This window comes from Nematostella vectensis, chromosome 4 (genome assembly GCF_932526225.1).
Source record: "Nematostella vectensis chromosome 4, jaNemVect1.1, whole genome shotgun sequence".
In the NCBI taxonomy this organism is placed as follows: domain Eukaryota; kingdom Metazoa; phylum Cnidaria; class Anthozoa; order Actiniaria; family Edwardsiidae; genus Nematostella; species Nematostella vectensis.
This window is the reverse complement of record NC_064037.1, coordinates 6958775-6977404: the sequence shown is the minus strand read 5'-3', so window position 1 is coordinate 6977404 and position 18630 is coordinate 6958775. Positions and strand designations below refer to the sequence as shown.

General features: G+C 35.4%; 1 protein-coding gene across 2 annotated transcripts; it reads left to right on the top strand.

Moving 5' to 3' along the window:
- The first annotated feature begins 879 nt into the window (after positions 1-879).
- Positions 880-18124, top strand: LOC5519593 (corrinoid adenosyltransferase MMAB-like). 2 transcript variants are annotated; one of them, XM_048725897.1, is made up of 9 exons: positions 880-972; positions 1077-1120; positions 3956-4049; positions 4521-4581; positions 15785-15857; positions 16175-16272; positions 16969-17033; positions 17560-17619; positions 17920-18124. In XM_048725897.1, the coding sequence occupies exons 1-9, from the start codon at positions 890-892 to the stop codon at positions 18008-18010; spliced, it is 669 nt and encodes a 222-aa protein (XP_048581854.1). In that variant the 5' UTR covers positions 880-889; the 3' UTR covers positions 18011-18124. The 2 variants fall into 2 exon arrangements, with proteins under 2 accessions (XP_048581854.1, XP_048581855.1); XM_048725898.1 differs by having other exon boundaries at positions 889-972; positions 3924-4049.
- The last annotated feature ends 506 nt before the right edge of the window (positions 18125-18630 follow it).

Sequence of the window (18630 nt, the reverse complement as noted above, 5' to 3'; positions counted from 1 at the left end):
CTTTATCTCAGACCTTCCCATGGGGTATTGGCAGAGACTGTGAAGTCCCTCGAATGTGTCCCCTTGAGCGAGCATTCCGCCCAACCGACACAGTTGGTTTTGTATGTATATAGATCCTTGTTTTTACAAGAAACTACCCCATGTGGGTGAAGTTCTTTTGGGTTTTTTTATTCAAATCTAAATTTTCTTAATTAAACACTAGAAACTAATATTTTCATGTATGCTGTATGTGGTTGTGCAGTTGTTCGTATTAGTTATGAAAAATTGGAGTAGTTCGTAGTGTTATGGAAAGCGTTTGCGCATGTGCGTTACGAGAAATAATAAATAAACACAGCTATGGAATAAACACAACAATGGAAAGATGGCTTTATATGCTTAAACTTACGATAATTGTATTGTACAGTTTCATGAATATTGTATATAGTTGTAGTCCCTGGTATATCTACAATATCATGTACATTCTGCAATGTACAATTTTTTACAGTACTCTTCTAACAGGTGCGTGGGCTCTGGGAACAAGGCATTGGCAAAGCCCTTTCCGCATCCCTAAAAATACATTAATAAATGATAATGTTGGGAAACCAGGGACGTTGTTCCCACATAATTTCTTGGGGTACAATAAATGTGTGGTATTTGAGAAATGTTTTAGTGAAATTCGCGATTTTTCGCGTTAAATTTGCTCTCTAAAATGTTGTGTCCAAAATAATCCTACAGTATTTTACATTTTATTTACAAGGATATTTTAGCAGGAAAAGCAGCACTGCATGGAGTCGAATTATATTTGCACAAGGCTCTTTTTTTGGTTGGGTGGGGGGGGGGGGGGGGGACTTCTTTTCAGTGCGAGAGGGGTACCCTGTGGCACTTTCCCCAGTACTTCCCGCGAACCATCATGGCGGCAGTGCGCGCTTGTGTCGTATTTACCTCTGTTTCTAGAAAGTCTTTGCTACTGTCGTCGCGTTTCTTCTGTTCAAGGTATGGAAACTCATAATAATACCAGTGTAATTGATTATTTGACTTATTTTTTTTTTATCAATGTTAAAACTACCTCTGTGAGCGTTTGTTTTCATCTGGTTTAGTTCCAAGGCTGGTCCAAAGATCTATACAAGGACAGGAGATAAAGGTATGTGGTACTGCTTGGTTTGTATGTTTATGCATGCTGTAAGCCAGGGATAGGGGAATGTCCCATTTCCTTGAAGAATATTAGGAGGCCTTTGTGATGCGTCGCGTGGAGACGTTTCGATTAGCTAAGTGAAGCTTACATAACGTTGTAAGATTACAAACATATTCCAAAAACCACTTTTTATTTTTGGTTGAATAAGCTCATATCCAATGCCAATCCAGGTGCCCAGCCAGGGTTTGCGTGGTACGCACAATCATTGACACAGCAGCGTAGCCAGGATTTTTAACAGGAGTGGGCCCAAAAGGCCCTTTCAAGGCATTTTCTCCTGTATTTTAGATATTGTCTTATACATTTACTGTATTTTTGGCTTCTAGAAGGGGGGACCACCCCTCCCCTGGGCAACCCCCCTGGCTACCCCCCTGTGACATCACAGGCTCTAAGAGGGGTTAGATGGAAAGCCTTTTGTACCTTATATTAGTAGGGTGATTTTGAACCACGATGCTGGCAAGAGGATGCCACTCGCGCACGCTGATTTTTGTGGGTGTCCCGTACTGAAAAGGATGTGAAAAAGCATGAAAAGTGCTCACATAATCAAATGTGCATGAGGGGCTGTCCCTTGCAAATATTGTGTATCTAAATCACCCTAGTAAGATGGAGGGGGAGGGGAGGGGGGGATGGATTTTTTTGGTAGAATGTTTCTTTGGTATTTTTGGTAATCTTTGGAATCATTAGTGTATGATATTTTTGCCTTTGTCATACCATCACCCCTCCCCCTACCCACACACACCCTTTTCATATTTATAGTAGAGTACCAACCCTGGGAAACCAATTCTTTCCTGTCAGATATAAACTGCACAAATGCCTTTGTATCTTTGGTAATCTTTGGAATCATTAGTGTATGATATTTTCGCCTCTGTCATACCATTACCCCTCCCCCTACCCCCACACACCCTTTTCATATTTATAGTAGAGTACCAACCCTGGGAAACCAATTCTTTCCTGTCGTAGATAAACTGCACAAATGCCTTTGTATCTTTGGTAATCTTTGGAATCATTAGTGTATGATATTTTTGCCTCTGTCATACCATTACCCCTCCCCCTACCCCCACACACACCCTTTTCATATTTATAGTAGAGTACCAACCCTGGGAAACCAATTCTTTCCTGTCGTAGATAAACTGCACAAATGCCTTTGTATCTTTGGTAATCTTTGGAATCATTAGTGTATGATATTTTCGCCTCTGTCATACCATTACCCCTCCCCCTACCCACACACACCCTTTTCATATTTATAGTAGAGTACCAACCCTGGGAAACCAATTCTTTACTGTCATAGATAAACTGCACAAATGCCTTTGTATCTTTGGTAATCTTTGGAATCATTAGTGTATGATATTTTCGCCTCTGTCATACCATTACCCCTCCCCCTACCCACACACACCCTTTTCATATTTATAGTAGAGTACCAACCCTGGGAAACCAATTCTTTCCTGTCGTAGATAAACTGCACAAATGCCTTTGTATCTTTGGTAATCTTTGGAATCATTAGTGTATGATATTTTTGCCTCTGTCATACCATTACCCCTCCCCCTACCCACACACACCCTTTTCATATTTATAGTAGAGTACCAACCCTGGGAAACCAATTCTTTCCTGTCGTAGATAAACTGCACAAATGCCTTTGTATCTTTGGTAATCTTTAGAATCATTAGTGTATGATATTTTCGCCTCTGTCATACCATTACCCCTCCCCCTACCCACACACACCCTTTTCATATTTATAGTAGAGTACCAACCCTGGGAAACCAATTCTTTCCTGTCGTAGATAAACTGCACAAATGCCTTTGTATCTTTGGTAATCTTTAGAATCATTAGTGTATGATATTTTCGCCTCTGTCATACCATTACCCCTCCCCCTACCCACACACACCCTTTTCATATTTATAGTAGAGTACCAACCCTGGGAAACCAATTCTTTCCTGTCGTAGATAAACTGCACAAATGCCTTTGTATCTTTGGTAATCTTTAGAATCATTAGTGTATGATATTTTCGCCTCTGTCATACCATTACCCCTCCCCCTACCCCCACACACCCTTTTCATATTTATAGTAGAGTACCAACCCTGGGAAACCAATTCTTTCCTGTCATAGATAAACTGCACAAATGCCTTTGTATCTTTGGTAATCTTTGGAATCATTAGTGTATGATATTTTTGCCTCTGTCATACCATTACCCCTCCCCCTACCCCCACACACCCTTTTCATATTTATAGTAGAGTACCAACCCTGGGAAACCAATTCTTTCCTGTCGTAGATAAACTGCACAAATGCCTTTGTATCTTTAGTAATCTTTGGAATCATTAGTGTATGATATTTTTGCCTCTGTCATACCATCACCCCTCCCCCTACCCACACACACCCTTTTCATATTTATAGTAGAGTACCAACCCTGGGAAACCAATTCTTTCCTGTCGTAGATAAACTGCACAAATGCCTTTGTATCTTTAGTAATCTTTGGAATCATTAGTGTATGATATTTTTGCCTCTGTCATACCATTACCCCTCCCCCTACCCACACACACCCTTTTCATATTTATAGTAGAGTACCAACCCTGGGAAACCAATTCTTTCCTGTCGTAGATAAACTGCACAAATGCCTTTGTATCTTTGGTAATCTTTGGAATCATTAGTGTATGATATTTTCGCCTCTGTCATACCATTACCCCTCCCCCTACCCACACACACCCTTTTCATATTTATAGTAGAGTACCAACCCTGGGAAACCAATTCTTTCCTGTCGTAGATAAACTGCACAAATGCCTTATTTCATGCCAGGACACTCCAGTACATATGGGGGTAAGCGTTTGCTGAAAACAGATGATCTTTTTGAAGCACTTGGGACCACAGATGAACTTTCAAGTCACATTGGGTAAAATCACACCAACTCCATATACTATGAAACCCATTAACTTGAATGCTTAGAGAAACAGAAGAACATTTTAAGTTGGTGGGGAGTTCAAGTAATCCCAGCTAAATCTATTGGAAGAAAAACAGCATTGATTTGCAGTGTATACAAATATTTCCTTTGGATTACAGCAATAATGAAGTTATGAGTGAGCTAGTTTAATAATAGGGTCAGAGGAGGAAAGAGGATTGGGTGGTTATATCCCTTCCTCATCTTTTTTTTTTTACATTACTTTAGCAAAAAATTGGACATGCCATTAACAAAAAAAAACAAGCTAGTAATAAAAAATAAACAAATAAGGTGTGCTAGACTAATACAATACATATTCTAATTGACAGTTGACCCATATTAGATTACCATACATTAGATTACCATCAGGCTTGTGCTTTTGTACCATACTTTATGACCATGCAGTTGCATGTTTTGTGTTTTTAGGGTCGCCTGTGAGTTTTGTGAGGAGTCAAGACATGCTGATCTGATTAAAAAGCTTGAAGAGGTAGCTTTTCTTTACAGTACCATAAACACTATGTACATACTATCTAGCACATACTACAATACTACTATGTACACTACTATCTAGCCCATACTACAATACTACTATGTACACTACTATCTAGCACATACTACAATACTACTATGTACACTACTATCTAGCCCATACTACAATACTACTATGTACATACTATCTAGCACATACTACAATACTACTATGTACACTACTATCTAGCACATACTACAACACTACTATGTACACTACTATCTAGCACATACTACAATACTACTATGTACACTACTATCTAGCACATACTACAATACTACTAAGTACACTACTATCTAGCACATACTACAATACTACTATGTACACTACTATCTAGCACATACTACAATACTACTATGTACACTACTATCTAGCCCATACTACAATACTACTATGTACACTACTATCTAGCACATACTACAATACTACTATGTACACTACTATCTAGCACATACTACAATACTACTATGTACACTACTATCTAGCACATACTACAACACTACTATGTACACTACTATCTAGCACATACTAGCACATACTACGATACTACTATGTACACTACTATCTAGCACATACTACAATACTACTATGTACACTACTATCTAGCACATACTACAATACTACTATGTACACTACTATCTAGCACATACTACAATACTACTATGTACACTACTATCTAGCCCATACTACAATACTACTATGTACACTACTATCTAGCCCATACTACAATACTACTATGTACATACTATCTAGCACATACTACAATACTACTATGTACACTACTATCTAGCACATACTACAATACTACTATGTACACTACTATCTAGCACATACTACAATACTACTATGTACACTACTATCTAGCACATACTACAATACTAAACTATGTACACTACTATCTAGCACATACTACAATACTACTATGTACATACTATCTAGCACATACTACAATACTACTATGTACACTACTATCTAGCACATACTACAATACTACTATGTACACTACTATCTAGCCCATACTACAATACTACTATGTACACTACTATCTAGCACATACTACAATACTACTATGTACACTACTATCTAGCCCATACTACAATACTACTATGTACACTACTATCTAGCACATACTACAATACTACTATGTACACTACTATCTAGCACATACTACAATACTAAACTATGTACACTACTATCTAGCACATACTACAATACTACTATGTACACTACTATCTAGCACATACTACAATACTACTATGTACACTACTATCTAGCACATACTACAATACTACTATGTACACTACTATCTAGCACATACTACAATACTACTATGTACACTACTATCTAGCACATACTACAATACTACTAAGTACACTACTATCTAGCACATACTACAATACTACTATGTACACTACTATCTAGCACATACTACAATACTACTATGTACACTACTATCTAGCACATACTACAATACTACTGTGTACACTACTGTCTAGCACATACTACAATACTAAACTATGTACACTACTATCTAGCACATACTACAATACTACTATGTACACTACTATCTAGCACATACTACAATACTAAACTATGTACACTACTATCTAGCACATACTACAATACTACTATGTACACTACTATCTTGCCCATACTACAATACTACTATGTACACTACTATCTAGCCCATACTACAATACTACTATGTACACTACTATCTAGCACATACTACAATACTACTATGTACACTACTATCTAGCACATACTACAATACTAAACTATGTACACTACTATCTAGCCCATACTACAATACTACTATGTACACTACTATCTAGCACATACTACAATACTACTATGTACACTACTATCTAGCACATACTACAATACTAAACTATGTACACTACTATCTAGCACATACTACAATACTACTATGTACACTACTATCTAGCACATACTACAATACTAAACTATGTACACTACTATCTAGCACATACTACAATACTACTATGTACACTACTATCTAGCCCATACTACAATACTACTATGTACACTACTATCTAGCACATACTACAATACTACTATGTACACTACTATCTAGCACATACTACAATACTAAACTATGTACACTACTATATAACACATACTACAATACTACTATGTACACTACTATCTAGCCCATACTACAATACTAAACTATGTACACTACTATCTAGCCCATACTACAATACTACTATGTACACTACTATCTAGCACATACTACAATACTACTATGTACACTACTATCTAGCACATACTACAATACTAAACTATGTACACTACTATCTAGCACATACTACAATACTACTATGTACACTACTATCTAGCCCATACTACAATACTACTATGTACACTACTATCTAGCACATACTACAATTCTACTATGTACACTACTATCTAGCACATACTACAATACTAAACTATGTACACTACTATCTAGCACATACTACAATACTACTATGTACACTACTATCTAGCACATACTACAATACTACTATGTACACTACTATCTAGCACATACTACAATACTACTAAGTACACTACTATCTAGCACATACTACAATACTACTATGTACACTACTATCTAGCACATACTACAATACTACTATGTACACTACTATCTAGCCCATACTACAATACTACTATGTACACTACTGTCTAGCACATACTACAATACTACTATGTACACTACTATCTAGCACATACTACAATACTACTATGTACACTACTATCTAGCACATACTACAATACTAAACTATGTACACTACTATCTAGCACATACTACAATACTAAACTATGTACACTACTATCTAGCACATACTACAATACTACTATGTACACTACTATCTAGCCCATACTACAATACTACTATGTACACTACTATCTAGCACATACTACAATACTACTATGTACACTACTATCTAGCCCATACTACAATACTACTATGTACACTACTATCTAGCACATACTACAATACTACTATGTACACTACTATCTAGCACATACTACAATACTACTATGTACACTACTATCTAGCCCATACTACAATACTACTATGTACACTACTATCTAGCACATACTACAATACTAAACTATGTACACTACTATCTAGCCCATACTACAATACTACTATGTACACTACTATCTAGCACATACTACAATACTACTATGTACACTACTATCTAGCACATACTACAATACTACTATGTACACTACTATCTAGCCCATACTACAATACTACTATGTTCACTACTGTCTAGCACATACTACAATACTACTATGTACACTACTATCTAGCACATACTACAATACTACTATGTACACTACTATCTAGCACATACTACAATACTACTAAGTACACTACTATCTAGCACATACTACAATACTACTATGTACACTACTATCTAGCACATACTACAATACTACTATGTACACTACTATCTAGCACATACTACAACACTACTATGTACACTACTATCTAGCCCATACTACAATACTACTATGTTCACTACTGTCTAGCACATACTACAATACTACTATGTACACTACTATCTAGCACATACTACAACACTACTATGTACACTACTGTCTAGCACATACTACAATACTACTATGTACACTACTATCTAGCACATACTACAATACTACTATGTACACTACTATCTAGCACATACTACAATACTACTATGTACACTACTATCTAGCACATACTACAATACTACTATGTACACTACTATCTAGCACATACTACAATACTAAACTATGTACACTACTATCTAGCACATACTACAATACTACTATGTACACTACTATCTAGCCCATACTACAATACTACTATGTACACTACTATCTAGCCCATACTACAATACTACTATGTACACTACTATCTAGCACATACTACAATACTACTATGTACACTACTATCTAGCACATACTACAATACTAAACTATGTACACTACTATCTAGCACATACTACAATACTACTATGTACACTACTATCTAGCACATACTACAATACTACTATGTACACTACTATCTAGCACATACTACAATACTACTATGTACACTACTATCTAGCCCATACTACAATACTACTATGTACACTACTATCTAGCCCATACTACAATACTACTATGTACATACTATCTAGCACATACTACAATACTACTATGTACACTACTATCTAGCCCATACTACAATACTACTATGTACACTACTATCTAGCCCATACTACAATACTACTATGTACACTACTATCTAGCACATACTACAATACTACTATGTACACTACTATCTAGCACATACTACAATACTAAACTATGTACACTACTATCTAGCCCATACTACAATACTACTATGTACACTACTATCTAGCCCATACTACAATACTACTATGTACACTACTATCTAGCACATACTACAATACTACTATGTACACTACTATCTAGCACATACTACAATACTAAACTATGTACACTACTATCTAGCACATACTACAATACTACTATGTACACTACTATCTAGCACATACTACAATACTAAACTATGTACACTACTATCTAGCCCATACTACAATACTACTATGTACACTACTATCTAGCCCATACTACAATACTACTATGTACACTACTATCTAGCCCATACTACAATACTACTATGTACATACTATCTAGCACATACTACAATACTACTATGTACACTACTATCTAGCACATACTACAATACTACTATGTACACTACTATCTAGCACATACTACAATACTACTATGTACACTACTATCTAGCACATACTACAATACTACTAAGTACACTACTATCTAGCACATACTACAATACTACTATGTACACTACTATCTAGCACATACTACAATACTACTATGTACACTACTATCTAGCCCATACTACAATACTACTATGTACACTACTATCTAGCACATACTACAATACTACTATGTACACTACTATCTAGCACATACTACAATACTAAACTATGTACACTACTATCTAGCACATACTACAATACTAAACTATGTACACTACTATCTAGCACATACTACAATACTACTATGTACACTACTATCTAGCCCATACTACAATACTACTATGTACACTACTATCTAGCACATACTACAATACTACTATGTACACTACTATCTAGCACATACTACAATACTACTATGTACACTACTATCTAGCACATACTACAATACTACTATGTACACTACTATGTAGCCCATACTACAATACTACTATGTACACTACTATCTAGCCCATACTACAATACTACTATGTACACTACTATCTAGCACATACTACAATACTACTATGTACACTACTATCTAGCACATACTACAATACTACTATGTACACTACTATCTAGCACATACTACAATACTACTATGTACACTACTATCTAGCACATACTACAATACTAAACTATGTACACTACTATCTAGCCCATACTACAATACTACTATGTACACTACTATCTAGCACATACTACAATACTACTATGTACACTACTATCTAGCACATACTACAATACTACTATGTACACTACTGTCTAGCACATACTACAATACTACTATGTTCACTACTGTCTAGCACATACTACAATACTACTATGTACACTACTATCTAGCACATACTACAATACTACTATGTACACTACTATCTAGCACATACTACAATACTACTATGTACACTACTATCTAGCACATACTACAATACTACTATGTACACTACTATCTAGCACATACTACAACACTACTATGTACACTACTATCTAGCCCATACTACAATACTACTATGTTCACTACTGTCTAGCACATACTACAATACTACTATGTACACTACTATCTAGCACATACTACAACACTACTATGTACACTACTGTCTAGCACATACTACAATACTACTATGTACACTACTGTCTAGCACATACTACAATACTACTATGTACACTACTATCTAGAACATACTACAATACTACTATGTACACTACTATCTAGCACATACTACAATACTACTATGTACACTACTATCTAGCACATACTACAACACTACTATGTACACTACTATCTAGCACATACTACAATACTACTATGTACATACTATCTAGCACATACTACAATACTACTATGTACACTACTATCTAGCACATACTACAATACTACTATGTACACTACTATCTAGCACATACTACAATACTACTATGTACACTACTATCTAGCACATACTACAATACTACTAAGTACACTACTATCTAGCACATACTACAATACTACTATGTACACTACTATCTAGCACATACTACAATACTACTATGTACACTACTATCTAGCCCATACTACAATACTACTATGTACACTACTGTCTAGCCCATACTACAATACTACTATGTACACTACTATCTAGCACATACTACAATACTACTATGTACACTACTATCTAGCACATACTACAATACTAAACTATGTACACTACTATCTAGCCCATACTACAATACTACTATGTACACTACTATCTAGCACATACTACAATACTACTATGTACACTACTATCTAGCACATACTACAATACTACTATGTACACTACTATCTAGCCCATACTACAATACTACTATGTACACTACTATCTAGCACATACTACAATACTACTATGTACACTACTATCTAGCACATACTACAATACTACTATGTACACTACTATCTAGCACATACTACAATACTACTATGTACACTACTATCTAGCACATACTACAATACTACTATGTACACTACTATCTAGCCCATACTACAATACTACTATGTACACTACTATCTAGCACATACTACAATACTAAACTATGTACACTACTATCTAGCCCATACTACAATACTACTATGTACACTACTATCTAGCACATACTACAATACTACTATGTACACTACTATCTAGCACATACTACAATACTACTATGTACACTACTATCTAGCAAATACTACAATACTACTATGTACACTACTATCTAGCACATACTACAATACTACTATGTACACTACTATCTAGCACATACTACAATACTAAACTATGTACACTACTATCTAGCACATACTACAATACTACTATGTACACTACTATCTAGCACATACTACAATACTACTAAGTACACTACTATCTAGCACATACTACAATACTACTATGTACACTACTATCTAGCACATACTACAATACTAAACTATGTACACTACTATCTAGCACATACTACAATACTACTATGTACATACTATCTAGCACATACTACAATACTACTATGTACACTACTATCTAGCACATACTACAATACTACTATGTACACTACTATCTAGCCCATACTACAATACTAAACTATGTACACTACTATCTAGCCCATACTACAATACTACTATGTACACTACTATCTAGCACATACTACAATACTACTATGTACACTACTATCTAGCCCATACTACAATACTACTATGTACACTACTATCTAGCCCATACTACAATACTACTATGTACACTACTATCTAGCACATACTACAATACTAAACTATGTACACTACTATCTAGCACATACTACAATACTACTATGTACACTACTATCTAGCACATACTACAATACTACTATGTACACTACTATCTAGCACATACTACAATACTACTATGTACACTACTATCTAGCACATACTACAATACTACTATGTACACTACTATCTAGCACATACTACAATACTACTAAGTACACTACTATCTAGCACATACTACAATACTACTATGTACACTACTATCTAGCACATACTACAATACTACTATGTACACTACTATCTAGCCCATACTACAATACTACTATGTACACTACTATCTAGCACATACTACAATACTACTATGTACACTACTATCTAGCACATACTACAATACTACTATGTACACTACTATCTAGCACATACTACAATACTACTAAGTACACTACTATCTAGCACATACTACAATACTACTATGTACACTACTATCTAGCACATACTACAATACTACTATGTACACTACTATCTAGCCCATACTACAATACTACTATGTACACTACTGTCTAGCCCATACTACAATACTACTATGTACACTACTATCTAGCACATACTACAATACTACTATGTACACTACTATCTAGCACATACTACAATACTAAACTATGTACACTACTATCTAGCCCATACTACAATACTACTATGTACACTACTATCTAGCACATACTACAATACTACTATGTACACTACTATCTAGCACATACTACAATACTACTATGTACACTACTATCTAGCCCATACTACAATACTACTATGTACACTACTATCTAGCACATACTACAATACTACTATGTACACTACTATCTAGCACATACTACAATACTACTATGTACACTACTATCTAGCACATACTACAATACTACTATGTACACTACTATCTAGCACATACTACAATACTACTATGTACACTACTATCTAGCCCATACTACAATACTACTATGTACACTACTATCTAGCACATACTACAATACTAAACTATGTACACTACTATCTAGCCCATACTACAATACTACTATGTACACTACTATCTAGCACATACTACAATACTACTATGTACACTACTATCTAGCACATACTACAATACTACTATGTACACTACTATCTAGCAAATACTACAATACTACTATGTACACTACTATCTAGCGCATACTACAATACTACTATGTACACTACTATCTAGCACATACTACAATACTAAACTATGTACACTACTATCTAGCACATACTACAATACTACTATGTACACTACTATCTAGCACATACTACAATACTACTAAGTACACTACTATCTAGCACATACTACAATACTACTATGTACACTACTATCTAGCACATACTACAATACTAAACTATGTACACTACTATCTAGCACATACTACAATACTACTATGTACATACTATCTAGCACATACTACAATACTACTATGTACACTACTATCTAGCACATACTACAATACTACTATGTACACTACTATCTAGCCCATACTACAATACTACTATGTACACTACTATCTAGCACATACTACAATACTACTATGTACACTACTATCTAGCACATACTACAATACTACTATGTACACTACTATCTAGCCCATACTACAATTCTACTATGTACACTACTATCTAGCCCATACTACAATACTACTATGTACACTACTATCTAGCACATACTACAATACTACTATGTACACTACTATCTAGCCCATACTACAATACTAAACTATGTACACTACTATCTAGCCCATACTACAATACTACTATGTACACTACTATCTAGCACATACTACAATACTACTATGTACACTACTATCTAGCACATACTACAATACTACTATGTACACTACTATCTAGCACATACTACAATACTACTATGTACACTACTATCTAGCACATACTACAATACTAAACTATGTACACTACTATCTAGCCCATACTACAATACTACTATGTACACTACTATCTAGCACATACTACAATACTACTATGTACACTACTATCTAGCCCATACTACAATACTACTATGTTCACTACTGTCTAGCACATACTACAATACTACTATGTACACTACTATCTAGCACATACTACAATACTACTATGTACACTACTATCTAGCCCATACTACAATACTACTATGTACACTACTATCTAGCACATACTACAATACTACTATGTACACTACTATCTAGCACATACTACAATACTACTATGTACACTACTATCTAGCACATACTACAATACTAAACTATGTACACTACTATCTAGCCCATACTACAATACTAAACTATGTACACTACTATCTAGCACATACTACAATACTACTATGTACACTACTATCTAGCACATACTACAACACTACTATGTACACTACTATCTAGCCCATACTACAATACTACTATGTTCACTACTGTCTAGCACATACTACAATACTACTATGTACACTACTATCTAGCACATACTACAATACTACTATGTTCACTACTATCTAGCACATACTACAATACTACTATGTACACTACTATCTAGCACATACTACAATACTAAACTATGTACACTACTATCTAGCCCATACTACAATACTAAACTATGTACACTACTATCTAGCCCATACTACAATACTACTATGTACACTACTATCTAGCACATACTACAACACTACTATGTACACTACTATCTAGCACATACTACAATACTACTATGTACACTACTATCTAGCCCATACTACAATACTACTATGTACACTACTATCTAGCACATACTACAATACTACTATGTACACTACTATCTAGCACATACTACAATACTACTATGTACACTACTATCTAGCACATACTACAATACTAAACTATGTACACTACTATCTAGCCCATACTACAATACTACTATGTACACTACTATCTAGCACATACTACAATACTACTATGTACACTACTATCTAGCAAATACTACAATACTACTATGTACACTACTATCTAGCACATACTACAATACTACTATGTACACTACTATCTAGCACATACTACAATACTACTATGTACACTACTATCTAGCACATACTACAATACTACTAAGTACACTACTATCTAGCACATACTACAATACTACTAAGTACACTACTATCTAGCACATACTACAATACTACTATGTACACTACTATCTAGCACATACTACAATACTACTAAGTACACTACTATCTAGCACATACTACAATACTACTATGTACACTACTATCTAGCACATACTACAATACTACTATGTACATACTATCTAGCACATACTACAATACTACTATGTACACTACTATCTAGCACATACTACAATACTACTATGTACACTACTATCTAGCACATACTACAATACTACTATGTACACTACTATCTAGCAAATACTACAATACTAAACTATGTACACTACTATCTAGCACATACTGCAATAAACACTACTGGGTGTGGTTCATCTGGTTGTTTAGTGTACATCTGTATTACTTTGCTTTTGAGGGGTATTACACATAGAAATACAAAATAATTGTTTTGATTTGTGTTAGATTCAGTGCATTCTCCAAGATGTTGGGTCAAACATTGCAACTCCAAGGGAAACATCACGACAGGATAAAATCAGTATGTATAAGTCTTTATAGCCCTAAACCTCAAATCAAAACAGTCAAGTAGAACTCCACTAATTTAACCTGAAAAAGATCATATTCCCTGCTAACTTTAACTGAACTTCTGCCACAATTATGCTACTATTATTTGGTGGGAACAAGACATAATCCAATTAATGATATTGTAGTATGCACATTCAGAAAAATATAAACAGTTATGATAACAAGGTTTACTTTTATAAATGTGTCAGAACCCAAAATGTCTGTCACATCCAGCCTATGACACGCAGTGCTGTGTTGTTGATCATAACAATGCCATATTACAATTACCAGAACGAACAGAATTCAGTGAGATGCACGTCCCAATCCTAGAAAGGTGGATAGATGAATATCACAACCAGTTACCAGCACTCACCAATTTTATACTCCCTGTAAGTATCAATAATAATGTAGGCTATAATAAGTCAAACAAAATATGTACAAATAGCCATGTTCTTTAGAGTAATTAGGGAAGGGTCATTATTTATCGGAAGGAGGGGGAGAGGGCTGATCAGTTTAATTGTTTCTGGTTCAAAAACCCTCCCCCAAAAAGGCTACTAAAAATTAAAGCCCTCACCCAAAACAAAAAAGGTAAAATTATTATATGTGTGTGGGGTGGGCACTGGCAAGGAGAAAAGTTGACTTTGAGCCAATTTTTCTGAGGTGTAAATAAAATTTATAGGGGGGTCTGGGGACATGCTAAAATGTATAAATGTTGCCATTATCAATAAAATGAAATGCTAATAATTGTTATTAAACATAAATAGAATAAAGCATCATTAGCTCCATCCAAACAGAAATCGTATTTAAACATCTTTTCGTACCACCAATCTGAAAATTTATTAGGGGGGGGACTCTGACATGAATAGAAATTCGTAAATTCCGTAATTGAAGTTAATAATAAAACCAAAACTCAAAAGATAAAGATAGTAGAGGCCACACTCTAGGGGATAATGATTTTCAATGCCAGCCAAACCAAAGTCATGAAAGTGCAAGCAGAAGGTGCTTCACATTCGTTTATATACTTTGTTGCAAATAGATATGAACTATGTTCCTTTTTTCATATCTAAAAAGTTATTTGTTTTTAGTCTGGAGGAAAGGCCAGTTCATTGCTACATGTTGCAAGGACAGTGTGTCGGCGAGCAGAGAGAAGGTAGATCACATCTCCAGGTGTACTTGGGTAAAAGTGTAGGGGAGGGATGCACCTCTGTCTGACAATGGGGCAATCCCGCAAATGATAATGGATGGGCAAAGAAAGTCACAATGTCCATGCATGCTGACACTAATGAAGACAAGCTTTTAAAAATCCTACATATGTTCAACAAGTCAAATTCAGATCTGAGAAATAGAAAGATACCCCCCATGCAATATCTCGACCAGAAATCAAAACCATTTTAGCAGAGCTGGGTTGAGGCCGTAGGCAGCCAATTGACAAAACATTGCCATCAACCTGCTTTGTGACTACGCAACAAGCCTGCATGTAAGCATGGGTAAAAACCACTGAAGCACCTAGCTGCATATATTAGTCACCGTATAACTTCAGACTTAGACGTGGTAGCTAACATATGCAGCTAGGCGCTTCAGTGGTTTTTACCAATGCAGCTGGTTAAGGACACCGTTTTGTCAATCATTTGTATGTTGTCACACTAACACCCTGACCTGTATTTTTCGTGTTCTAGAGTTGTACCTCTTGTAACTAGTGGAAGTGTTGATCCAAATGTTGGAAAGTTCCTTAACAGGTAATGACAGCACTAGAGCCAATGAAGTCACATACTTTAGAGGCACTCAGATTACTTAAGAGGGGAGGGGGTCAGGAACGTTATCGATACCATGTCAATTGCAGATTCAGGCTAGAGGGAAAAATTCACCAATTTCTTATCTGTTTTATATATTGTTGGTTACCACTCCACCTAATAAAAATCCTGTTCCCACATTGTTAGAATTCCTGCTAATATTATTTAGCTGTCATTTCTTAGAAGGCCTCTGTCCAATTCTAGTTAATCCTCAGTTCTTTTGTATTGTTGATTTTGTTTTTTCAGATTGAGTGACTTTTTGTTTACTGCTGCAAGATTTGCTGCAAAAACAGAAGGAAGAGAGGAAAAGATTTATCACCGAGTGGACCCAAGCTAGTCTGCAATATGTTGGATTATTCTAAAATAGTACCTCTACTAAGGGACCATTTTAAGTGGCCATGGCTATCCATTATCACGACCTAAGGGAAAGTTCATTTATTATCCCGAGGGGGGGGGGACTGTGGGGGGGCCTAGAGAAATTTCTGAGGTCTAAAGGGGGGGCGTTGAAAGTGTTTGGATTTTAAATAGGGGGGCACTGATTCCTTTGGGTGTTGTCTCTACTATATAATTTGATGTGTCAAATTAGACTTCTTGGTTTAACTTGTCTCAGTTTGGGGGCAGTTATTTGGCATGCACAATCCAGGGGCTAAGGATACGTATTAAGTCACATTTTATCTATGCAATGCAAACCTGTATTTACCCTAAATGCATCTTTTTATGGTTTCAGCTATATAATGTTATAAAGTGCTAATAGTCGATACCTAAAATATAAACAAAAAGTTTTAATGCTACAAGCGCCCATTCTCCTTTATCAAAATCCTCGCTTATATCTGATTTGCTGTCTTCCTCGCTCTTTTTCTTCTCTCTTTTCTCGTGCCTCGCTTTTCTTGCATGGAGAAGATCGAAGCCCTTTTGCTTCTTTTATGTCATCTATAGCATCAACCATTATCAGGTTGC